The sequence below is a fragment of the Haematobia irritans genome, chromosome 2 (assembly GCF_050003625.1).
Source record: "Haematobia irritans isolate KBUSLIRL chromosome 2, ASM5000362v1, whole genome shotgun sequence".
NCBI lineage: Eukaryota > Metazoa > Arthropoda > Insecta > Diptera > Muscidae > Haematobia > Haematobia irritans.
In genome coordinates, this window is record NC_134398.1 from 4,621,655 (window position 1) to 4,649,647 (window position 27,993).

Below are 27,993 nucleotides of genomic sequence, written 5' to 3' on the forward strand. Positions count from 1 at the left end.
CAAAGGATATTTAGTCTTGTACGTGAAATAGCTTAGAAAACTGTCCAATCAAAACGATACGGAAATAAATGCGAACAACGGGACGGAAGAGAAAATACCCTAAAAGAAAAAAATATAATGAATAGTCACTTTGCTAAATACTATGCATATAAAATGTATACATGAAAAATAATTAATTAAAAAAATTCAAATGCGACACGGTTTTTCAAATGCAAATTCCGAATGTACCTCCTCTGCCTGTGGACATAAAAATCATGTAGTGTACACAATACAAAAGAGCAATAATGAAACATTGCCACAAATTGTCCGTCTACATTTTCTGCAATTAAATTATCTAAAGTATTCATTCGAAAAAGAAACAATGAAATCAATACAGTTTGTATAACTCTATGAAAAAAATGTAAATTGTAGCTAAAGCCAGATGAAGAAAAAAAGGAGTTTCCGTCAAAAGACTTCCCGTTTGCTTTTGTGTGTGTATGTTAATCATCTTTAGGTAGAACCTACTGGCTTATTACTTTCTTCTTTGTTGATTACGATGATGGAAACGTGATTATGTTACAAATGATGTTAAGCCAAACACGATTAGGAAACTTGTTTCATGCATCTTATCACCAGTAGCGAGACTTGTTCAAAGTTTATATTTAATTGGCATATATTCATAATAGAGCCCCAACACTTGAGGCAAACTGAGAGTGCCTATAGACGCAATGTTAAAAACATATCTAGATGTGGGACATAAGAATAGTAGACTGAAATAAAAGTTCTGTTTTTCAAAACGCCAATTTTTGGTTTTTTTTTTTGACAAAAGGGCGTTTTTGTATAGACTGGCACATGTTCGCATTTTCAATTTTGGGATCCCTGAATGTCCCGTAATTTGACGTATCCGCTAATGTCATATGTCTTTGATGTAAGGTAAAATATCCTTAAAGTAAAGAAAACATTTTTGATTTAAGTAAATAATCTTTATATTAACTGAGATATTGAATTTTCGGATTAAAAGCTTCATAAATAGACTAAGACTTATTTTGAGGATATTGCATTTTTGGTTTAAAGTTTTATTAATATATTACAAATAATAATGATTTATTAATTTAAAGTTATCAAAATTATAGTATAATCAAGAAAAGTTTACATGGACTTAAAGATCTTGATCATCAATTAAGGATTTTTATATTAATTCCGAGCCAAAGATTCGGCTTCTTTAAAAATAATGACATTTTTTATCATTTTTTATCAATGATCAATAAATTTAAAATTAGGATACATCGAATATTCATTCTTTTTTTTGTGATATGTTAATAAAGCTATTCATGTACAAACAAACACCAGTTTAAGAATCCAAATTATAACAGATAACTCAATGTAAAACTTATTAACCCTTAAATGCACAACATCACCGATTCCTCCGAAAAAATATATAATATGCAAAATGGCAAAAGAAAAGAAGAAAAAAGTTTTTTTTTTAATAGTGTTTGTATCTAAAAAATGCAGTGCGCATTAAACTAAGTTATAATTTAAAAATAAACAATTTGATTTTATAGAGAATAGGAATTTTTTTACATTACCTACTTTTTTACCAACATTACTTTCATTTCTGGTAAACATTATTATAATTAAACTTCCAATTTTTAGTTTTTTTTATTTTTTGTCAAAATTTGATTTTTAATTTTGATTGCAGATTACTCAGAAGTATTACACACTTTCGGAAAAGGCATATTATTAAAAATAGCATTATGATGCTTTAAATGCATCAAACTTGATTTCATAGAATTCGGTCAAAATTTTAAAACGTATGAACTTTTTTCTGGTTGTATCTTAAAAGGTACAGTGCGCATTTAAAGGTTAATTAAAACGAAAAACAGAGCAAATCCTAAAAATAAGTCTTAGCATATATTTGAAGCTTTATATCAGTTAATTTAAAGACGATTTCTTTAAATAAAAATGTTTTTCTTTACTTTAAGGATAATTTTCTTTAGTTCAGAGGCATACGACTTTAGTTCAGAGGCATACGCCGGATTGATGCAAATTTCCAAGATTCTTGTCCTAAATTCAATGAAACAAGTTTTTGAAGCAAAGATTATTAATTCCATTTCATTATTTACGAAGGATTTAATTAATTAATTTTGTATAAATTTTGTTTGTGTGTACCTTTCACAATTTTAAGCGAAATGAAAATGTTTTCAGGGGCGCGATTTTTGGTTTTCTTCGAATAATTTATAAGAAGCTATTTACTCCTGTTATTTAAAAAAAATATAAAAATGGCTCTTGAATTGTATTTTATATCCATGATTAGTTCATAAATTTTGAGAAATGTTATTTGTTTTGAACTTACATTTTTAGCACATTACTTTTAAGTCCATGCCTATAATGTTCATAAACTAGTATAACATGTTTGGGACATATATGTTAATGTGTTAGAACATTTTATGTTTGGGACATTACATTTTCTTAAATAATTTCGTATAAACATATATATGTTTAGAAACGTCAGAGTGAGCGAGAGACAAAAAAGAAACAGATAACGATGGAGAAGATAACGAAAAACATATATAGATATATAAAATGATTCCTTATCTACTTACATATTTTGTATATAAAGAAATATTTGGGGTGTAGCATTCAAATAAATTACAAACAATTTTTTATAGTAACTTGTATTAACTATTTGGGGCTTTAAACAAAGATATACTTAGGGTGAAATATAAAATGTTTACACATTACAAACATTTTTTTATTTGAACAAATCCCTAAATATATATGCTTGAAGTAGAATATGTTTGAGAGTATATGTTACAGAGTCAATTTTTTGAGGGTGTATGTGGGATGAGGAAAATTTCATTGAGCAGTGGAAAATTATACAATTGAACTGTAATTAAATAATTTCCTTGCAATGAAAATAAATTCAATTTAGCATCAGTTTAATAATCGACTTTTTCTTTGTGCTTTTCTCCATTGACGTCTATCAGATGATGTCCATTCGGCATATTGACCTGTATCGATGAGCCTTTTTTCTCCCCTCTTAATTAGGCTGTTCCTGAAAACTGAAAATTTTTCTAAGGTATTTCATCTCGACAGATATAGTCTAGTGTGTTTTTCTGAGAAATAGACATATTTCCCCTTTCCGGGTTAACATTTAAATCTCTTTAAAAAAAAGCTTGCCCACTTCCAAAGATTTTGTCTTTACAATAAGGATTTTGGAAAAAGAATTCCACTAAGCATTCATTTAAGACGAAATTTATTTTTAAATTTATGTTATACGTACTTAATACTAGGACACCACAAATAAATATTTCAAACTCAATATCAACTTCATGTGCAATGTTTCAAGTAAAAAGCGTCTCTAAAAAAAGCCTTGAAAGACGTCTCCGATTTCTGAATACATTTTAGCTCATAGTCAAGATACAAAAAATCATTGAATTAAGAACGATTTCGACCACGACAAATTGACCACAGTTCTATAGAAGTTTCTTTTATGTAAAGATACCCATTTTGGGTTCAATCTCCTAACTCTAACGGCGTCATTGAAAAGTGTATCGCAGAAAAATGTGATTGTTATTAATTATTCGAGTTCGTATATTAAGGACAAGAAATCTTTGTACTCACGGCAAAATTTTTTCAGTGTATGCTTAAATTTTGTCCATCTGTTCCTTTGTACAGTGAAACCTCTTAAACTTGGACACTCTCGAAACCGGACACCTCCAAACATGGACAGTTGTCTGGGTACACACAAAAAAAAATTTTCTGATTCAATCACCAAATTAATTGATCCAATTAATTTTTTAATTGAAATGTCTTCAATCACGAAAATGATAGTATCAATCACAGTTTTAATTGGGCATAGAAAAAATTCTTGATTAAAAAATTAATTGATTTTTTCAGCAAATCTCAATTAATTTTTTAATTGATTCAATTAAAAATTTAATTGATGTTGATTGCAAAACTCAATTTATTTATTAATTAAAAAAGGTAACTATTTTTAATTACTTTCTGAATTGGCTTAGAGTTTTTATTTGGATTAACAAATGATTGTTTGAAATACAATTTTAATTAGTCTTCCGAATTAGATTAAAAAGTTAATTGTATCAATTAATTTTTTAATTACAAATTTTAAAATTTTCAATCATTGACTTAATTAACTTAATGTTTCTATCATGATTAAAAAGTTAATTGTATCAATTAATTTATTAATTGAAAAAATTTTCAACTTCAATTAACTTTTTAATTGGAAATATTTTGGTGATATTTTTTTCTGTGTACGTTTGCTATTAACACATTAAAATTAACCTCTAAAAGGTGGACAAAATTTAAGTGGGTTTTCATCTTTCAGAGGTTTCACTTTGTATGGATTATGCAGACTATTATTGTCCTGGTAACCAGACACATATAAGGAGGCGCTTTATCTCCATCGATGGCGTTTTCTATTCCAAAATCCTTAAGTGATAGTCTAAATCTTGGGACAAATATTTAGTTAAATTTGCCCAAAAAGAGCTATAATAGACGTCCGATGAAGTCTTGACTTATGCCTTTACAATCACTTCAAAATGTCCATTCATTACCATCATCGACTTATTTGTTGATACTCTTGAATGGGTTTTGTTTGTATCACTTAATATGTAAAGAAAATCAAAAGTATGTATGTTTGGTTGTGTGTGTGTGTGTGTTTTTTAAAGAATTTTGTCCAAAGTCCTTGAGCAACATGAAATATGCTTTCATGCCAAAGTCAAAGCTCTCTTTTTTTGGACGTCTGTCACTTGTGTTCAATTTAAATCCCAATTCAATGAAGACAACTACGCAAATTACAACAGTAAATACATGTAAGAGAGTGAATTATCGAAGACAGTGGAGAAGAATAACAAAATGAAATGTTGTAGAAAGCTTTGTCTCTGGCTCTCACTCTCTCTCATTTACGATTGTCAAAAAAAAAAAAAAAAACCAAACACAAAAACGGAAGTAAGCGGGTTTGTTTACACGTAAACAACCGTTAGCAGTGGTTAAGTTGTCGATGGGCTATCTTTCAGCCATAAAATTGCAAACTGTCACTAGAGAGTTAGTTGTTGTTTTTATTGTTGTGGTGATACTTTAGCTGTGATATCTGATGATATTTGCTGATGTTTTTATTTATTTTATCTATTTACACTTTAGATAAACGACAAAAGCATATATGTATATAAACCAAAATGCTGCTACATTGTAAAGAGAAGGTTGTGATTTAAAATAAATCTCAAACACCTTTTGAAAGAGGATTAAAATAAAAGTGAAAAAATAACGAAAACTCGCCTACTAAACGAATATACTCGCCCGCTATGACGGAAAGCAAACATCAGAATTGTAATAATATTGAAAATGGACATTCCATAACATCCATCGAAAAGAGTCGTAAGGACGAAAATGAGTCCTCAGAAGGACCCACCGTAACACTACCATATTCGGTATTGAATCGATTATTTACAACGTTTTATGTCAATCAGAGACGAGAAGCTTTAAAATGGTTCCTTGCCGCATATTTATGTTTTAGTATTTACACAATTGCCCTACCAGTCGATCAGACTATACAAAATCGAAGTAAGTATAATATTTCATAAGGTAGTTATAGATCAGTATTTACATATAATTATTATTATTATTACACTCGTTGAATTTTGTGTTAACCTATTTAAAATAATATAAAATAAAATTTCTTTGATTATATGATGAATGATGAAAAGCCCATTATATACCTCAAGAGAAAAAAAATTTGTAACCATCGTTAATTTTGAAAATGACATTTTGGTGTTTCGGTGTTTCGATTGCTTTTATTTTCTTCCATAAGAAACGCATAGGAAACCATTAAATATGAACTAGGCTACATTATAGACTTATGCCGGGTAAGCACCTACAGCGGAAAGTTAATATGTTAATATTTAGCATGAGAAAAAAATATTCAGTATGAGAAATAATAACTCCCCACGAAATCTTCGTTATCAAAAATAGCTATGGATTTCTAATGGATTAATTTCTTAAGCCCAATATGTATCTCTTCATAGAAAAAAAAATAATTTTTGTCTTCAATAACGAACTTAATTGAACCAATTAATTTTTAATTGAAGTGTCTTCAATCACAGAAATGATAGTATCAATCACCAAGGTCAATTAAAAAATTAATTCATGTAATTAATTGTTGTGATTGATTACAAAATTTGTTGAATCAATTAAATGTTTAATTGAACAGTTTTGAAAATGCAATTAAAATTTTAATTGGATAAATATTGGTGATATTTTTTCTGTATAGTGGTATCCATTTCGATGTTTGTAGAACCAACGCTGGATTTTTCAATTATTATTGGTGCAGATTAAAGACGATATATATAATTACTACACTAGAGTATCACCTCTAGTGGATAGTTTGCTACAAATAAGAAATGCATATCAATTTTCATATTCGCTTGCTAAATATACGTTTGGACGATGTGTTATCGATTCTAAGAAAGGCTTCGCAAAGTTGCATGCCAGACTTAAGTAGTACACAACTCTCGCGAATATTTCATTTGAAACCGATAATGCCGTTTAAACATGTGGATGCGTGCCAATAATCCAGTTTTGCCATGTATTTCTTATGAGACCACAATACGAGTATAATCAATCTATAACAACACAGCATGGTATTTTATTTGCAAATATAGAAATGGAGTTTCGTTATAGGTCTTTATAGGAAAGAACTTTGAAAATTGTTAACAAGGTCCTAGGTCCAAGAATTTTCAAAAATATTAATTTCAGCTATTTTATCGATTTTCTTTCATAGAAAACACGCGGAAAACTGCATTATCGTCAATAAACAGGAATTTTCCCAATATATCTATCGAAATTTCGCTTACTTGCCAATAATACAGTCTGGAGATGTTTAATAAATATCATACCAGGGATGATAAATAGCATACTTGAGATTGCACCGAATCCTCTTCGAAAAAGTACTTTTTTTAAGTACAAAGGTACTGTTTCCTTTTTGGAGAAGGATCATTAAGTTGGAACCAATAGAAAAGCGTGACTTACGATCTGTCTCATTCGAAATCAGACGTATTTATCATATTTATATTGTAGATTCCATGCATGGGCAATCATACTTCACAGGCTTCAGGAGTTCGCCAATAAAATGTTCTATTTAACTTGAGAGAAATGTCCCAATGGACTTGGCTGTAAGGATAAACTGACATGACCTTGCGTTCATATTTTAATTTATAAACTCAAACTGAAAAAAGTACCAAAAGTGTTTGTACCAGGGTGCTCATTTTACTCAAATAGTGTAAAAAAAGTACAAGTATCAATTTCTTCTTCTTTCAACTCTGGGGTTCACAATGTAAACAATTTCTATGGAAAATAACTATGCATTTCAATCCAAGTTTTCTAACATTACGACCACATTAGCCACGAAATCTCGATTTTTAGTGCCAAAATCTCTTCAAAAATCTCAAGTGTTCATATAGGCGAAAACTGGAGATTACGTTCATATGCGAATTTAGCAGGTATTTTTGGTTCACAAACAAAACCAAACATTGGAACATTTTGTAGTTGAAAATTTTTATTGTAATACGTAATTAAGTATTGAGCTGTTGGTTTCTTTCGCTTTTATGCAAAATAAAGACTTTTCCAAGTTTTGAAAACAAAATCTGATGTGCATACACATATACATACATCCAGAATGAAATTAAACACAGCGTTGAAAAAAGCTTAGTTTAAATACAAAAAACACAGTATAGTGGATTTTTTTTATCGAGATTTTGTTGAAATCCCCTACGAGCCAGGGATGGAAAATGCAGTACTATAGTACTTTTTTCAATACTTTTCACCCTAGTCAGTACAGTAGTATCCCCGCGAATGATTTAGTACCTTACATGTAGATATTTTTGAGCCGATATCAGATGGTACAATAGTTTTGACAAGATATTTTAATATTTTGAGAAAGTCTTTAACAAACTTATTTGTCTTTTACAAATTTGGCGAAACAGACAAGTTCATGCGTGAAGAAAATATCGATTTTGTAAAAGCCATAGTCAAAAACACGATTTTATTGAATTTCATGGTTTATGATTCTATATTACGCTTCCACACGAACACTTTCTATATAAAAGTTATCGATTGTGTACTAAAATAATGCGAACCATTACAGTCACGGTCGAAACTTGAGACAAAAATAATCTACCAACAAAAGAACTTCTTACCAAAAACTAACAAAAAAATATTATTTTCCAAAAATTTATAAAAAATTTTATTTTTTTTGAAAATTTTATCTTATTTTTTTGTCAAAATTTTCTATAGAAAATTTTTTCAACATTTAATTTCTATAGAAAATTTTGTCAACATTTTTTCTATAGAAAATTTTGTTTCTATAGAAGATTTTATCTAAATATTATTTCTATACAAAATTTTGTCAACATTTTATTTCTATAGACAATTTTGTCAAAATTTTATTTCTATGGAAAATTTCGTCAAAACTGTATTTTTATAGACAATTGGATCAATATTTTACATCTATAGAAAGATTCCTCAAAATTTTATTTCTATAGAAAATTTTGTAAAAACTTTATTTCTATAGAAAATTTTGTTAAAATCTTATTTCTATAGAAAATTTTATCAAAATTTTATTTCTATAGAAATATTGTCAACATTTTATTTCTATAGAAAATTTTATCAAAAATTTAAAACCAAAGGAAAATTTGTCAAAATTTTATTTCCATAGAAAATTTTATTCCTGTTGAAAATTTTCTCAAAATTTTATTTCTATAGAAAATTTTGTCAAAATTTTATTTCTTTAGAAAATTTTCTTAATTTTTTTTATAGAAAATTTTCTCAAAATTCTATTTGAAAATTTTGTCAAAAATTTATTTTTATTTATCTACAAAAAATTTATGAAGTACCATGAATTCTACCAATCTACCAAACAGTAGAATACTACCAACTGTAGCCACCGTGATTACACTACTACGGTAGTCTTTGTAAGCGGATATATAAGGAAACAAAATGAAATTAAGGAGTTGACAAACAAAATTTTCAGTCTAAAGAAAGTCTTGACAATAATCTTCCAATGGAATTTTTGTTGAAATTTAGTGAAAAGTACTTTTTCACTCAAAATATACCTTTTTGTACTTTCTTAAAAATTGTATTTTCCATCGCTGCTGGAGCTAGCTTATATTTTCCCTTTGTATATCCACTAAATTCAATTGGGATTTCAGTTGAAGTACACTTTGAGTAGATTTCGGACATAGTGTGAACCAGGGCTGTGGAGTCGGAGTCTTGGAGTCAGAGTCTGAAGATTTTGCTGGAGTTGGAGTCGGAGTCGTATAAATTTTGCTCAACTCGGACCCCGGCGAAACAAAATTTGAAGAACACTTCATATCTTTGTAACTAAATAAATTCGATTGGGGTTTTTAATCGACAAATTAGATTCGATTGGGGTTTTTAATCGAACAACGAATAAAGTACTGGATTTCAGGCCATTCTAAGTGTATTTATATGGGTGAAATTTCACGGTGATATAAAAAGTAGGTTTTACTAGAATATGGGCTGAATTTATTTATTTATTTATTTCAGTCTATGGAATAACAAAAATTCCTTACAGACTAGGACTTAAAAGTAAACATATCTCTTATATAGTCAATTTTTAATATATTAAACTTACCCCATATATATTCTTGATAAAGGTACAATTTTAAGGCAATATAGCAGTAGAACCTAACGTTCAGAATTTTTGGCAGAGTACGAAGATGGGTCATACTGGACAATTTTGTGATATAGCACCTACATATAAACCCATCTCCGATTTGTTTTAAGAAAATTTTCCCAGTCTAAAATTTTCTTAAGATTTGTCAGAAATTTTGAGTTATTTGAGATCCATAAATGTGGAAATTTCCCGTCGGCCCAGATTTTGTATATGGGGATAATTACTTGATAAATCTTCATATACACCACATGTCCTTGGAAGCTGAATTTTAAATTAAACCTCTGCCAACGTACCATCTGAGGCGGTCTTTAGGGAGAAAGTTTGTTTAATCAAAGACAAATTCCGCCCGTCCTAATTTATGGCAGTTTATGTTTGTTTTATATATCCGACACATTACATTTTTTAACATCTAAACTTTCTATCTGATTAGCCCGACATTTTGATTTTTGTGTATTTTTCTTTTCTATATTATATAGATTTAATTTTTATAAAATGCCTATATAGACCAATACCACGATTTAACTTCTTAAAATTCTGGAAGCCTAATTATTTTTTCAAATTTTGTGCTTTAATAAATTAATATGCTGGAGATTGTTGTTATCTACCCAATTTTTATGTGGTCTCTATATAGTCTTGTGTCGTATTTTAATTTATTGGTCTGAAATTAAAATGTAGATTTCTTTACATCCCTAAAATGATGAGATTTGTCGTCGAGTCGTATCAAAAATTAAAATTAGAGTTCTTTTGGGCATATAAACACATATGGCAAAATAGAGTACTTATATCGGTCTATTTTTAAAATTACAATTGGAATACTGTTAAAATGAGATTTAGGTACACCACCTGGAGTAGACTCCGGAGTCGGAGTCGAGGCTAATAAGAAATGCTGGAGATGGAGTCGGAGCCGGAGTCGAGCAAAATTGACTCGACTCCACAGCCCTGGTGTGAACGTAGTATTATAGTAACTCACATAACCCTCTAGTGCCCCATTTTTGTCCATTTTTGCCAGGTGATTATTTACATTTTGCTCCCATAAATCCCCCATTTAAAAACTAGACTTTATGGCCAAATTTCTTGAATGGTATATACTGGGCTATACTCTTGGAAGTAAATTCCCTTATATTTGCCTTTTAAGCGAATAACACAAAGATATTAAATTTTGTATAAAATTTATGGCTGAATAAGGAGGTTGAATCACGATAACAAAAACAACAAATTTCAATATGTTTTTTACAATTTTAAGAAGTCAAAATCAGCTGATAAAAGAATCGTATGGCATTGGTAAAAGTGGCAATTATTTATTCTCTCAATTGTCCTGAAAAAATAATTCAAATCCAGAGAAAAATGCAGGTTCAAATTTAATTGCGTCACCTATGAGTGATTGTGAAGTGGATAATTCATCCGAGGAACGCCGATATGAGACAAATAAGACTATAATACCCACCAAAGTTAAGAATTGAAGTCAGTCAAATGGATCTTTGCCATCTATTAACAAAAACAGTTTATGATGCAGTTTGAAAACTGATGTGCGTGGTATTTTGGGTCTGGAATATGTTATCAAGATACTCAAGTCATCTTTGAACAATTCTCAAGCTATGAATGCGCGAGTTTGTTTGAGATGCATTTGCTATGCAGTGTCATATGGAGAGCTGCAATCACCATAAACATATGATTTTGACATCTTAAAATTTTGTCGAAATAAAAAAATTGTAATCATATGGGCCTATGATTTAACCTTCTTGTTCAGCCATGAGAAAAACTAAAAACTTATTGACAAATTAGAAACCAGAACAAGACTATTACAATCACTAAAAAATATTATTTGACATATTAAAATTTCAATACAAATATTTTCAAAGAAGAATATGTATGCTGAAATGAATTAAGGAAAAGTATTTTAATACAAAGTGTTCTCCTAACATATACGTTTATAATTTTAATTCTACAAATTCAAGTTGAAGTATAAACTGATTTTACATCACCCATAAATTATTTAATATTCATAAATTAATAGAGTGAACAAACTTATATTAATATCATTATAGATAGATAGATTACAAAATGTTTTGTACATATTTATATTTATTTGTGATATTTAGCATGCTACATAATTCTGGATGTGATTGCGGTTAGCAGTTGGTTACTGATGTTCGCTGCCAGCAGATACGAAAGGGCAAAATCGAAAAAGCCCCTACACATTGCCATACTGATAGATAGTGCACCGATTTTAATATGGCTGTGCTTTATAGTACACTCAATTGTCTATTGCATTGTCCAGCAAGTAACGATATCAGCCAGGTGTGTATGGAGATTTATTGGACAACCACCTCAACCTCTGTACTGTCATAAAAAATTTTTCATTTTCAGAGAACTCCTGGGTTGGTCAATTCTATTTAATTTTTTGGTACCAGTTAGCATACCAGTTCCTTTATATTATACGGGATGTTTTATGTGTTTCGTAACATTTTTCGGTTACTATGCTCTAATCTATTTAACTTCACGTGATGATCCCATGTTCAATGAGATGGTAGGCATTAAACCATGAACTCCCCAGCAGCAACTTATGCCAAAAAACATTAATTAATATTTTTTGTTCCATTTTTCTGCACTTTAAAGTTAATGGCAAACATGGTTCTGGTTTCGTCAGCTTTAATAATTGGATTAATTTACTATGACATGAATGCGGCCAAACAGAAGAGAGCCTTTTTGGAGGCTAAAAAGAGTTTGGAAGTTAAAATGATTATCGAGGAGGAATCAGCAGAACAAGGTTTAAACTCTCTTATAACGTGTGAACGGTTCGTGTATTTACAATTTAACTTTTGCAGAACGTTTGTTGTTGTCTGTGCTTCCCAAGCATGTTGCTGAGAAAATGAGACAAGATTTGGGATCGACAAGTTCGGAACCCTTTAAGAAAATCTATATGAGTCGCCACGAAAATGTGAGGTTAGTACTCTTAAGATGTTCAATGTTCTCCAATTCATCTCCCCATCACGTCAAGTGAATTTGGGAACATATGTTCTTCGATCTTTAATCGATATTAATAGTCTCTCTTTTGGTATAAAGTATTTTGTATGCTGACATTGTCGGTTTTACCGCTATATCATCGACTTATAGTGCTCAGGATTTGGTGAAGATGTTAAATGAACTATTCGCTCGTTTCGATAGATTGGCCGAGGTAATTCGTAATTACGTTAATTGAAATGGTTGTATATGCGTATGTTTGTGTATGTGCGTGTGTGTCCAATGCACATTTCACACGCAGACGCAAATATACTTCCGTATGTTTTTCATAACCTTGAACATCAATCCTTCAGTTTCTCGATTGTCCTCTTTTTTGTTGATTGAATATTCTATGTGACGAGAGAGAGAGAGACGACGTATGATTGGATTACTTAATTTTGATTTGATTAACCTTTACGTTTATATTTTCACATCAGACATACATATGATGGGTGTTTTTGTTTATCCACATACAGGGTGGTTTAAAAGATGTTTACAATATTCCTTCTGTTTATTAATTGGTGATTGAATGTTTTTTTTTTTATAAGAAGGTAAGGTTTGAGTTTCACATCATAAGAAGGGATGCTATGTTTGAGTTCCTCGCCGAAATCCTGAAATGAAATGCTTCGAAGTATATGTTCAGGAACTTTTCCATCCAAGATTTGATAAAACAGTAATTGTCATCATATACCATATATGTTGGAACTTCTAATTTATAGAGTGGCTGATATGTAATGCAACAAAGTAAAGGGCTATACTTTCATTTTTTTAATTGAATTTCTAAACCAAACTTTTGAATCAGTTTAGATTTTTTTTTAATTGCTTATCTTTGACACTAATCATGGCCTTCAAAGGGCCGACAAAGCCATCACACGTACTGAAAAAAATTATTATCGTGAGTATAAAAAGTTCATGTCATTAAAATATGTGGTTTACACGTTTAGGAGGACTTTGATATAACATGAGGAAAACATCCAAAAACAAATAATTCGCCGCTTTTTTGGTCTGGATTCAATACGAATATTCTTAGTGCAAAGACAAAATCTTTGGAACCGGGCCAGCCTTTATTTCAGTACGATGCACGAAAGAAGATTGAGATGTTCAAAACTTTGGTATTTTTTGTTGCCCCGTGCGCAAAAGTCCAACGGATGAAAACCTAAAAAAGTCTAAATCGATTATTGACCTAAAAGTAATCGCAAAATCGACTTTAGATTTTCAACTAATTTTTAATTCTGACTATCAAAAAACGATTTTAATGTTTTATTCATTGGTTTCAATTAAATTGAATTGTACCTAGATGTAAGGAAACGAGAACATACTTCATAATTTTTATTTATAAAATTCTATTACCAATAAGAATAAAAAATTCTAATTTGTTTAACTAAAATATTAAATTTGTGGTAATGAATCCTTTGTGTTTTCAAATTCTTGAATTTAAACGGGTAATTTTTTGGGGAAATAATGATAAAAAAATTGGTAAATGTTAAAAATTTTATATTGAACTTTTTAAAAATAATAATATTAAACAAATAAAAAATAGGATATTTGATTGGAACACTCATTTTTGGCATTTCTTACCAACTCACGAAAAGACAAATAGATTTCATAAAATCGAATATTTTGTAGAGTTATTATATCTGCGAAACTCGATTATGACAAATCGAATATTCGAATTTTGATTGGTGAAAATAATCGAAAATCGATTTCAATAATCGAAAAGTCGGTTTGTACTATAGAGCTGTACAAAGCGGTGAATCTAGGGATCTATAAATCGAAAATCGATTATTCGAATTTTGGCATGAAAATCTAAAAAAATCGAAATCGATTATTAACCTAAAAATAATCGCAAAATCGATTTTAGATTTTCATCTAATTTTTAGTGTTTTCTGTTTTCATATTCATTGGTTTCAATTTAATTGAAAAATACCGAGATATTTCTTCATTTTTATTTATAGAATTCTTATACTAATAAGAATAAAAATATTGATTTGATTAAGTTAAATATCAAATTGGTTTAAATGAATCCTTTGTGCTTTCAATTTCCTTGAATTTATTTGGGGAAATAATAATAAATGATTCGTACATGTTAAAAATTGTATACTTAACATTTTAAAAACAAATTAAAAAAAAAATTAACATGTTTGACTGGAACACTAATTTTTGCATTTCCCTCCAACTCGTAAAAACAAAATAGATTTCATAAAATCGAATATTTTGTAGAATTATTATATCTACGAAATTCGATTATGAAAATTCGAATATTCGAATTTTGATTGGTAAAAATAATTGAAAATCGATTTCAATAATCGAAAAGTCGAAAAATCGATTATTGGTTTGTACTATAGAGCTGTACAAAGCGGTGAATCCCCTTTTTAAGTCGTTCTTGGTTGACACGTGCTGTTTGCGAGTGGAATTGGTCTGCGGACGAAATGTTGTGCATTCAGGGCTTTTATATTGTCTTCAGGACATTTTCTTGATAATATTTGGTATTTATTTTGACACCACGTTCGGAATACGAGTGGAGAGCAACCATCGGCCGTTACGTCGGCACACACGCTTAACTTCTAATGTATATTGTCAGCGGGCTTTTCATGCAATTTTTTGGGCATCAGTGACCTTTTTGGAAAAAGAGAGTTGCCACATGCTATGTTCAACTCAATAACATGGTACTTCCTCTTTTATATCCAAACGACGGTATTGCTGTGAGGGAGCAAACCATCGCTGAAAAACTTCTTCATCTTTCGGTAACAGCTGCAATATTTGTATAGAAGGGATTTGCGAAAAAGGATACACATCAAACACGATTTGTCCACATCAAATAAATCCTAATTTTTTTTTTTCATTGTATCCTCTTTAGACAGAACGTACTAAATTTTTATATCCTTTTTGTTTTTTTGTTTTCCTCGTACATACATACATTTTGCTTTGTGTTATTGCCACTTGTTTTTATTGTTAATTTTCATTTCGAATTATTAGCAAAAAGACGAAGCAGGTGGAACAACTGATGCCATAATTAAATGACCATTTAAAAAACAGTTACCATCACTTAGTTAACATTGAGTTTTTGTCTTTTTCACCTGCTCATTTGCCTTCTTCAATGACCATGCTTACGGTTTCCGTTTCCTATTCGCGCCTTGTATCTGGCTGACCGGCGTCAAATGGTATAGAAATATCAACAACTACGTATAAAAATTCTGGGAGATTGTTATTATTGCATTAGCGGAGCCCCAGACGAACGTTCGGATCATGCTGTGCTTTGTGTACACATGGGCCTTTCTATGGTGAAGGCTATAAAGTAAGTTCCAATACATATATATTTGCGTTCATTCATAATAGGGATGTCCTTAATGCGAAGGCTATGAGAAAAATTCCACTCATATGTTTAAATAAATTTCTGATTTAAAATCTGAAAATTATTGATTTGGGATGTCCCTAAAAAGACGAAAAATCAATCGATTGTTTGTAATCTTGAATATCGACTGACTTCTGAATCTTTTGAAAATCGAGTCAAATCGATAAAATTCTATTAATCAAATCTGAACAAAATCAACTAATCGAACTATAATGAAAAATCCTAAAGTTTTCATGTTCATCTTTGTTAGCATAATAGCTATCATGCCGATAACACAGTTTTCATGTGCTTTTTGAGGTCTAACTTTTTGTTTTAGACGGTGAACATGTGGGAAAACAACGTTTTTGCGGCAAAAATGTTCCAAGGTGATATGATCCATCTCTGCGTATATGCTTTCAATTGCTGCTTTCTCTATCACCATAAGTCTCCCAACAATAAGGACATCCCTTATATATTTGAACATGCATACAAACCTTTAAATTTGTTTACAATTATAATAATGAGGATGATGATGATGATGGCAACGATAATGCCCACAATGGTTAATATGTGTGGGACTTCCATCGGCTAGAATGGGTGGTTGTGGTTTGCTGTCCATTGGTTTGACTTGGCGTCATTCTCCAAGCAAACACAGACAAAATCACCACCACCCCAACACCACTCACATCATTCCTACAACACGTTTGCCTTGTGGATAGTTTTGCCTTGTATTCAATACCTTACTCTATCGTTCTTGTTCCCTTTGCTATCGTATCGTGTTTCCTGTTAGGTATGTGCAACAAAAGACCAATTCACCTGTTGATATGCGAGTTGGAATACATACGGGCGCTGTCTTGGCTGGTATTCTGGGACAACGACAATGGCAATTTGATGTATATTCAAAGGATGTCGAGCTAGCCAATAAAATGGAATCAAGCGGAAAGGCAGGGTATGTCAAGAAATTACAGCAGATTAACCACCATTGTGAAAAATGTCACTGAGTGTGTTAGTAAACGTCCACATTCTCCTCCTTTTCTTTTTTTTGGGTTTGTTTTTTTTTTCAGACGCGTCCACATTTCTGATAAAACATTGGCATATCTCAATGGTGAATTCGAGGTGGAACCCGCATATGGAGAAAAGCGAGAAGAAGCCCTACGTGCAGCTGGTCTTAAAACATATTTCATAGTGAAAGTTCTGAAGCCTGTAAGTGTCAACTAAGTCCCTTCCATCCTTATAGAATCTCATCCTAGCCTATCCAACTACCCCAAGTGCTTATTGTGTTCTGTCGTCAGTGACATTACATAAGGACATACGACAGAAACTGATGATTTCTTTAGGGGAATTGGAAAAGTAGCTTGCCATGTTTCATTGTACCATCATTTCCGTCATTGAGTGTCGCTTTCCTTTTAGATGCCCTCCCACCCATTCATCCAAATAAGTTCTTATATCTTTCTTTAAGTTTGCCTCACCCAGTGCAAAGAAAATCAACGAAAGTCAATCAAATGAAGGTAACAACGACACAGATGATACACTCGATGAAGAACTTCTAGCCGAGACAAATGGGGAGAATGCCGAAACGAAAGAAGTTGAGGAAACAGAATCATGCGATAAAGCTGCCCTCTTCAAGGAGCAACTGCGAAATGTTCTAAGGGATCGAGATTATTATGCGTATGTATTTCTTTTAATTCCTCCACCTAAATGAAAACTTCTATTCAGTTTTATTTGAATTGTTGATTTGTTTCTTTGCAGCCATTTGGACCAGGACACTAATGTTTTGCTTAAATTCAAATTGAAAGAATTCGAAGATGATTATTCCTCGTATAGGGAACCGTACTCGTCATTGCCTCTTATAGCTGCACTAATAGTACAAAGTGTCGATATATTTTATTCATTTCTAATCTTACCCAGGTATGTTGGTAATTTCTTTATTTCTTATGGGAACAATTCCCTTGATATGGTTTGCGAATTCGCAAAACCCAAAAATTTTTAACAGTTTTGTTTTCCGAACCACAATGATAAATAATCCAAATTTTTTATTTTATGTATAAGGAATTTAATTGGATAAAGTTTCTTGGCAAAATATGGAAAAGTTGATGAGCTAAAGACAATTGAAAATTTTGCGAATTCGTAAACCAGAAAAATAGAAAAAATTAATTATAACGCCTCACGGAATTTTCAGTATCAATATTGTGGGAGGTAGAACAGGAAAATTTTTGTTTGGTAATGTTATCGACTGTTTACATTTCCTTGAATAACAAGGCAGTTCTACCATTATTTGATATGCACCTTTAGCGGGTACTTGATTTAAGGCCTCTAACGTAATATCCGCTTCCCATAAGAAGTTAACCATGTGTAGTATCATAATGGACTGAACAGTCTAAAGCCCGGTATGCAATTCTAGCCGAAATTTGGTTTAAATGCCAATAATACAATATATAAACAATTTAAAGTAACGCCTCACTGAAATATGTATAGCAATGCATTACGAAATTTTCGCTAGAGGTGCATATCACTATACCTAACCTAATCAGTGTTGCTAGTATTGTGATTTTTTCCCCACTTCGGGGATATTTTTTTAAGATGGGGACAACATTTTTGAGTTGGGGACTTGGGGATTTGAGAATTTCCACAAATTTGGGGATTTTTTCGAAAAGTGTTCAGTATAATAAGATTAAGAATTAGGGTTTATATGAAATTCTTTACTTTATTAATATTATTATTATTCAATTAAAAACTTTACAATAATGTTAAGGCCTCAGCGCCGTAAGGCATTTTTGAGGCAAGTTGGCAAATGTGTGACAAAGATAAACGTTTTTAACATATTATAATTTTAAAAATATGAGTACAAAATTAAAAAAATCAAAAAATAAAGAAAAAAACAATAAAAAGAATATTACAAAGATAAATCCATATTTTATTTATTTATTTATTTATTTATTTTATTTAGGGAATTACACATACAACAAAATTTTAACAATTTTTTCAATTAAAGTATGTGTCTATCATTGCAAGGTATGAAGTTAATTCTTATCATAATTACATATTAAAATATTATAGAAAAAATGTAAGAAAACGAAAGCAATTAAACTAAATACATATAAAATTGGTATTAGCATTGAAATATTTTAAGTAGGTTAATGAACATATAAAAATAAGATTTCATATAACAAAAATTACTTTACTAAAATAAAATATAGAATATAACAAAATATAAAAAAGTTAAAAGTATTGAAATAGAACAAAGTTAAGAAAAGAAAATTATTGCAAATTCTTAAAATGATTGAAAAGTGATTTCTTAAATTTGTTTGCGTTGCCAAGTGATTGAAGGTTTGTTGGTAACGAGTTCCAAAGAAAGACAGAATGTAGCATAAATTGTCTCTCGCTCACTTGAAGTCGATGTCGATCTGGTATAAGCAGTACACCTCTGTTAGACCGCCCGAAACGTATCTTGTCATATAAGTATTCAGGTTGTTTCAAGTATATTATCTTGTGAAGGAAAAGAAGGGTTCGTACCTTTAACAAGTCCAATAACGGGAAGCCATATAAGGAGTTAATGAAAGAAGAAGAGCTGTCGTATCTTTTTAAGCCAAATACGTAGCGAATTATAGCTTTGTATACGGATTCCAAGCGCTGTTTACTTTTAGCATCACATTTGCTGAACAACTCACAGCCGTACAGAAGGATAGGTAACAAGTATGATTTGGCAAGTAAAATCCGAATGTGTATAGGCGTAAATGATTGAGAATGGTATAGTGTACGCAGCATTCCAAATACTTTTCCAGCAGCAGATGATATATGATCACTCCAAGAGAGGTTATTGTTGAAGATTATACCCAGGTTTTTGGAACGGTTGACTACTTCAATTGCTTGTCCCCTTAGTAATACTGGGTTATAATTTGTAATGTTGCGACGTTTGTTTGTAATTATCATACATTTCGATTTATGCGGGTTGAGAGTCAATGAATTACTGGCAGCCCAGATGCAAACTCTTTCCAAGTCTTCATTAATACGAGACACCCCATCCGCCAAGGAGTCATGTTTACAACTTAAATATATTTGTACATCGTCTGCATACAAATGGATTTTGGAATTTAATAGCTGATTAGGGAGGTCATTCACATAAATGGAGAACAAGAGAGGTCCAAGTATTGAGCCTTGCGGTACTCCCCTAGATAGTGGAAGGGGATTCGATAAAGATTCACCAATAGCAACTACTTGAGAACGATTACGGAGGTGTTCAGTATAATAAGATTAAGAATTAGGGTTTATATGAAATTCTTTACTTTATTAATATTATTATTATTCAATTAAAAACTTTACAATAATGTTAAGGCCTCAGCGCCGTAAGGCATTTTTGAGGCAAGTTGGCAAATGTGTGACAAAGATAAACGTTTTTAACATATTATAATTTTAAAAATATGAGTACAAAATTAAAAAAATCAAAAAATAAAGAAAAAAACAATAAAAAGAATATTACAAAGATAAATCCATACAATAAACCATAAATCTTGAATGTAATTTAAGCTAGAAGTATCTCAACATTTTCTAGCAAATATTTCTTAAGTTTGGTCTTAAACAGCGATATATTAGATGCATGCTTCACATCACGGGGTAAGGCATTAAATAGGGAAGTATCGATGAACTGAATTCTCTGTTTGGTAATTTCCAATCTACACCTCACTACCCTTAAATATGTTCTGTTTCTAGTGTTAAAAGCAGATTGATTCCTGGAAAACTTTAACGTAGAATAGCCGATATTTTTCTCAGTCTTATAAATATATAGCAACAACTGATATCTATACAAACCATGTACAGGCAAAATATTTTTAGAAATTTCCGCGTATAGTGGTATCGTCGAAAACCTCATGAGCAAGTTAAAGACGGCCTAGAGGGCTTTATTCTGAAAGCGTTGTAAAGAACGTAGAGCTGAGGTATTCTACTTAAGAGAATTTCAAAGATATAAAAAAAACTTTCCTCCTCTTTTTTACTACTGTGAAATTATTTCGAAATGACTGCTCTCCGTACATCACTGATTTCGAAAATATATCCTATACATATAGAATAGAGTTCATATCGGGACAACAACGCCTTTTGATCGGTCTCCCAATTTTTTTTTTCTTGACAATTTAGAACTAAGTTTTGATTCATAAATACACATGTTAACCGAAGTCCCATTTTTATTTCTCGAGCATTTAGAAGATGATTTGCATAAGAAAAAAAATCGATGACATTAACTCTGATGAGGGCTTGTGTCGGATGATATTGTTATCTGACATAACAAAAATTGCATATTTTTCCATTTTTTTTTTTGACGGATTTTCTATTCCTTTACTTTTTTCAAAAAACTTGCTAAAATTTATTGGGGATTTTTGTGGGGAATTTCAAATTAAATTGGGGATTTTGGGGATGAAAGCATTCAATTTTGGGGACAAGAGCCCGGAAAATACTGGCAACACTGAACCTAACCTATCCATAGGAAATGCATTGGTATTTTAGCTACAAAAATTCCGTGAAGCGTTGTTTATATTTTGCTTCCATAAGGCCGGTAGCACGTCTAACGACATTTCCGCTAGCCATAGGAACATTTTGTGGACCGTTGTTATCGATTGTTTACATTTTGCTCCAATGAGAATGAATGGCAAAACTGTATTATTGACATAAGAGGAATTTTCGAAAGATCTGCCTACCGGGTTATAAGAAATACACGACAACACTGTATTATTGGCATGTAAGAGGAATTTACGCAAGATCTGCATGACGGGCGTTACATGTCAATAATGCTGTTTTGCCATGTGAAACAGGTAAACAATCGCCAACGACACCGAAACGGTTAAAGTTTCATTAGCTGTTGGTTGAATATTTATTTCTTTAAAAACAATATCACATTATTTTTGCAGATCGCCACTACATTTCGTGAACATAGCGGCTCCTCTGATACCCATATTTATGTTGGTATTCATAAGCGTGGCCGAAAGTTTTCCTGGACATTTGCCTAATTTTTTCGTTAGCATAAGTAAACGTTATAACGATTTCACACTTGTACGAGAACTAACAGCTGTCATAATAGTATTGACACTTGGCTTAAGCAATATAATCGATGAGGTATGTAAAAAAAACGATGTGAATTTAGTTGTTAAGCTGAGTACTATGTTCAGTTGTCAAGATGAAAACCAGCATGTTTTCACGGTTACTTTTTTTAATTAATTAATTTAGAAATATTATTAATTTAGTATTTTGGTGAAAACCCCGAACATAGTACTCACCTTTATGGATAAATCCAAAATTTGATTAAAATAAATAAAACTAGATTTGTTGTACAAATCTTAAGGGATTCCATACAATAAGTGGACATCACTGATTTGGCTTCAATGATGATAAATTAAGGATAGCGTCGTTTATAATGAATTCCCAAAAAGTTCTAAGACAAATCATGTCCGGGGCATAGAATGAGGCCAATGATTTTTGACCCGTCGACACTACCATCGATTAAGTCGGCCAAAAATTGTCATACTTGAAATTTCGCTTAATATCTTAAACATGTTCTTATTGACATATTTTTTTTTTTGTTTTCCTTCTTAGTACTTTTTTGTAGCCTACATAAAATCGGAGCATATTGTATCTGAAAGTGTCTTTAACAAAACACAAAGCGAAGAGGACTTCCTAGTAGCTGAACCGATGATTGATGCAACACCAGATCCTTTGGACAACGTCATGTATCCTTCCTATTTAAGCAATTTCAGTGTCCTTATACTGATAGCAACAACTGTTGTTGCCCAACTTACACACTATGTTAAAATCATTCTGTTAGTTTTTATAACAGGTAAGGTCGATAATTAAAAAAAAAAAAAAACAAAACAAAAAATGCTACTATTTCTTATTCGAACCTTGGAAAATCCCAAGAAATGCATGCTATTATTGCTCGGGGACGCAATTATATGACAAAAAAAAAAAAAAATATACAAAAAAAAAAAATTTTTGATTCAATCATGATATTAATTGGTCCAATTAATTTTTTAATTGAAATGTCTTCGATCACATGATGGTATCAATCCAAGTTTTAATTGGACATAAAAAATACTTGATTAAAAAATAGTTGATTTGATTAGTATTTATTTAAAAAAAATTTAATTCATTTCTTCATAATTGACTTTGTTTTTTAATTTGATTAAAAAATGAATTGTTAAAAAAAATTAATTAAAAATTGAAAAAAATCCATGACTTTTTTAAATGGCTTACCTCCATTTTCATGAAGCTTCGTTAGTGCTACGTTTTAAACCATACTATGGTCAGTTAGGAACTTAACTGCTGAAAATTTTTCTGTTAAACTTATCAGGAAAGGAGATATTTGCAATTTACTCTCTGTTAACTGGCAGTTAAAGCCTAACAAAGCTACATGAAAATGGCTGTTAGTCTTCCAACTTTGATTAAAAGTTAATTGTATCAATTAATTTTTTTTAATTAAAAATTTAAAATTTTTCAATCACTGACTTAATTAACTTAATGTTTCTATCATAAAGTTAATTGTGTCAAATTAATTTATTAATTGAACATTATTTATACTTTAATGAACTTTTTAATTGGAACGTTTTTAAAATGTTGGTGGTTCTTGGCTGGTGGTTATCTTGGTTGCTGTAATCATCTTCAAAAGTTAATTAGTTTTTTTCTGCCAAAATTAAAAGTCAATTGCTGTAAAATATCAATACTCGAATTATAAAATTGCATTGAGATCAAATTTCCGATTTTTATTTTGACAAAAAGGCAATTGTCGGCAGTTTTATTCCTAGATTATGCTTAGTACTAAGTTCGTTTCTGCGAAAAACGAATATCTTCATCTATCTCCGTAAATAGGGTCTCGAACCCAGGGATGTTAACTTATTTATGCGAAATAATATGACTGCCTGTTTTTTCGTGCGAAAAATCCAGGGTTGTTAAATATGTGTTTGAAAATGCTCAAAACAAAGATTTCTCATTTATTCCGCGCCAACGTTTTTTTTACGTGGAGTATAACAGTTTTTCGTGCGAAAACGTGATCTTAGTACTAGGCTTTATAGTTTAATAGATCTTAACCAATTAACGTAAGAATTCAACTCCACGATGTTAGAATTCGTCTAATCGGTCTTTTATAATTTCTAAAATTTACTTAAATTGGTTATTTAGTTTGGATACTGCCAACAAATTGTTGACAGTGATTCTCAGTAATCTGAGCACTCATTGATTGTGGTATCACAAGCGATTGAATAGTCAAAGTAAGACTAAAATAAAGAGCTGCCACTATACCTAATATAACGTTATATTTATTATTACTATCTGCAGGATGTAGTTTTTCGAGTAATTCATTTCCATTATTAAAAATTTTTTGTTTACGATATTAATTCCCATTATCTTCTCTTAGGCCTCCACTGGTATTTCAATGTCTACGTTCTCTGTGATTTATATTCTCTGGAAGATGATTTGGCCTACAATCCGTAAGGTTTCTTTAGCCGATATTGAGAAATAATTTTTTTAAATCTTGAATTTCTATGTTTATAGAATTGTGTCTACAAGTCGTCTTATGTCGGCATCATTGGTTCTTATAACAGTTTCCTTGGCCTTCTGGGCAAGGCATGTAAGTGTTAAGATTCTTGCGTTCTAATGAAATAATCTCGAGGATGTCTTTAATATACTATGCACACTTCCATTCTGCAGATGGATCGTGAGGATCGTGTTATATTCAAGTGGAAATTATTGGTATCGGAACAAAAGGAAAGAGCCGATGATATGCGTCGCCGTAATGAGGCTTTGGTTTATAACGTTCTACCCGTACATGTGGCTGAGCATTTTATGAAAAATACCAAACGCTCTCATGATGATTTATATTCTCAAAGTTACTCGGAAGTTGGTGTTTTATTTGCTAGTATGCCCAACTTTTCAGGTGAGTGAAATTAAGGATGAAAGCAATTAACGTAGGTCACACAAGAATTCCCCACCATTTTCAGATTTCTACTCTGAAGAATCTGTTAACAATCAAGGCCTGGAATGCTTACGCTTTCTAAATGAAGTCATTTCGGATTTCGATGCGGTAACGATACACTGCAAATATATCAAGTATTCGTATAACTAATATGTTCAAATTTCATTACAGTTACTGGAACTTCCTCAGTTTCAAGATATTATAAAAATAAAAACGATAGGTTCAACTTATATGGCTGCCAGTGGTATCAACCTTAATCGTGATATTAAGCCTGGTGACCCATTGACTAAGCGCTGGGCTCATTTAGACCTTTTGGTCGAATTCGCTTTGGAGCTAAAGAAAACTCTGCATGAAATCAACGAACAGTCATTCAATCATTTTGTCCTCAAGATGGGTGTGAATCATGGACCAATAACTGCTGGTGTAATAGGAGCCAGAAAACCTCATTATGACATATGGGGTAATACGGTTAATGTTGCATCTCGTATGGAGAGTACTGGCAAAGCTGGATCCATTCAGGTAATTCCGATTGATTTAAAAACAAAACAGAAATTTTAATATGTCTTTCCATTCTAGGTAACCGAAGAAACTTGCAATATTTTGCAAGAATTTGGCTATTCTTTCCTGCAAAGAGGTTTAGTGACGGTTAAGGGTAAAGGAGAGCTAATGACATATTATTTAAGAGTAAGTATTGAAAAGTTGTATTGAAGCCCATTTGCACTTGCTTGAGCTTGAGATAGGTATTACAAAATAAGTTTTTTCGTACGACAATGCTCATGTCCAATAATGCGCACTATAATATTGGCCACGCAATAAGTTATATAATCGATACTGATGCTTGTTAATGTGATCGATAACACATTTATCGATATTTTTGTTATCGCCGAGAATTCGTAGCATTTGGCCACACTGTAAGATTCCTTACAAATACAGACATTCTGTATTTATAGTGTGGACGGCGCATTACTAACATGATCAATACTGTAGAAGCAATACCAACATGCTACAAAAGTGGTGGAGTTGTTCCGAGCATTAGACAACTGATTAATGCTATGTTCCCACCGACTCGTTTTCCTCATTCGTTTTTCCAAAACATTTCACCGTTCACACCGGGTTGAGATATTTTAATTTGGCAGTTACCATGGAAACTAGAAATTCACATTTACTCGAAATTCACATATATGCAACCTATGTCCAAATAATTACCGCGAGCGCAAAGGGAAAAAATTTTTATGTTATTTTCACATGTCCATGTTCTTAAAAGCCTTTGTTTATTCTTTTTTTCTATGAAACTTATTTCAATATTTTGACATATATTTTCTTGTATAGGGTATGTTATTCGGGGTATATTCCAAATAAGGTGGGTTCACATTCTAAAATTGACGTGTTTTTGAGGAAAACTTGCGTTTTGAACTTGTTTTTTAGTATGGCGAAAACGACTCGTTTTGAAGTGCTTATAAAGGGAAAACATTTCAAACCCCAAAACATGCTTGGTGAGAACACCGTATAAGATCAGTTCTTAACAGGATAACTAGCGAAGAAATCCTTGACATGTCGATAAGGAATTTTATTCATTATATCTGATACGATAAAATTTCAAACCTTCTCAACTATTGAAGGTACTGACACTATTGCAAAAGAAACGTCAAAATACGTCCAACTGTCAGACAGATTTTAATTTAAATTCCCCTAGAGAAAAAGTAGAAGTTAGAAATAGAAGAAAAATACCTGCTAATAATAGCAAACGCGAAATTTGCTGCTGGCACCTTTTTCTAAAAACTCGCAGATAAATTTGACGTTTTGAAAATTTTCCTGTTGGATCCCACTAATGCTCGTGTCAAACATATTCCCGATATTGGTCACACTATAAGTTTTGTTCGAAGACATAATCGATACTGCAGCTTCTTAATGAGATCGATAAAACATTTATCGATATTTTATTTACTGTGCAATGGTTAGCATACCCGCCTTGCATACACAAGGTCGTGGGTTCGATTCCTGCTTCGACCGAACACCAAAATGTTTTTCAGCGTTGGATTATCCCACCTCAGAAAAGCTGGTAACATTTCTGAGTGTTTCAAAGCTTCTCTAAGTGGTTTCACTGCAATGTGGAACGCCGTTTGGACTCGGCTATAAAAAGGAGGTTCCTTGTCATTGAGCTTAACATAGAATCGGGGAGCACTCAGTTATTAGAGAGAAGTTCAGCACTGTGGAATCACAATGGCCTGAATAGTCCAAATGAGCCTGATACATCGGGCTGCCACCTAACCTAACCTAAGATTCTTTACAAACACAGACATTCCGACCGGATAAACTTATAATTTGGACGTCCAGATAAACTTATAATTTGGATGGCGCATAAGGCATTTTTCCCCTGTATTCTTTATGAAGGTGAAATGTAAGCAATCAATAAGTGCGCCTCCCGGATTTTCGATAGCAAAGGTGTCTATATAGTTCCTAAGGGTATCGAAAAAATTGTTGAAAGTGTATACCGAGCTTTACGCCATTTTTAGCTTTCAGTTGATTGTAACAACCTACTATTAATAGGGTAGTCAGATTCAATTAATAGTTTTATAAGAAATAAAGTCTCGCGGAATTTTCGAAAAATAGTTAAAAAATTTTCAGTAGAGGTGCATATGGTTTTAAAGACAATTAAGAAAAATGTAAATAACCACACGTATCCAATTCTTTCTTTACAGGGTAAGTTATATATTTCAATAGGTTTGTAGGACGAACATCACAATAATATTTCTCAAAAAATCACTACCAGATGATGTACCCAAACAAACAGTGGTGGTAAACGTTGGCAATTCCACTGATGCCACAGCTGAAACGGAAGTACATTTGAAAATGGAAGACTCTGAGGCTAACGATATAAAAACTCCACTGTTACAGTTAACATCCGAAAATAAAAATCAGTCACAGCTCAAACAAAATATAAGCCCGGCCAAGGTATGCGGCAATGGTGAAATGTCCACAGAAGAAGACTCCTTGATCAATCACACAGAAAGTTTGTAAACT

General features: G+C 31.5%; 1 protein-coding gene across 1 annotated transcript; it reads left to right on the top strand.

The window, feature by feature from the left end:
- The first annotated feature begins 37 nt into the window (after positions 1–37).
- Ac3 (Adenylate cyclase 3) lies at positions 38–27,990 on the top strand. The gene is made up of 22 exons (XM_075292957.1): positions 38–155; positions 5,143–5,562; positions 11,791–11,989; positions 12,059–12,218; positions 12,308–12,458; positions 12,517–12,634; positions 12,755–12,866; positions 15,859–15,986; positions 16,813–16,971; positions 17,087–17,225; positions 17,482–17,690; positions 17,772–17,930; positions 21,920–22,124; positions 22,602–22,842; positions 24,415–24,487; positions 24,552–24,627; positions 24,708–24,933; positions 24,998–25,080; positions 25,144–25,491; positions 25,549–25,656; positions 27,672–27,693; positions 27,743–27,990. The coding sequence occupies exons 2-22, from the start codon at positions 5,304–5,306 to the stop codon at positions 27,988–27,990; spliced, it is 3,423 nt and encodes a 1,140-aa protein (XP_075149072.1). The 5' UTR covers positions 38–155; positions 5,143–5,303.
- The last annotated feature ends 3 nt before the right edge of the window (positions 27,991–27,993 follow it).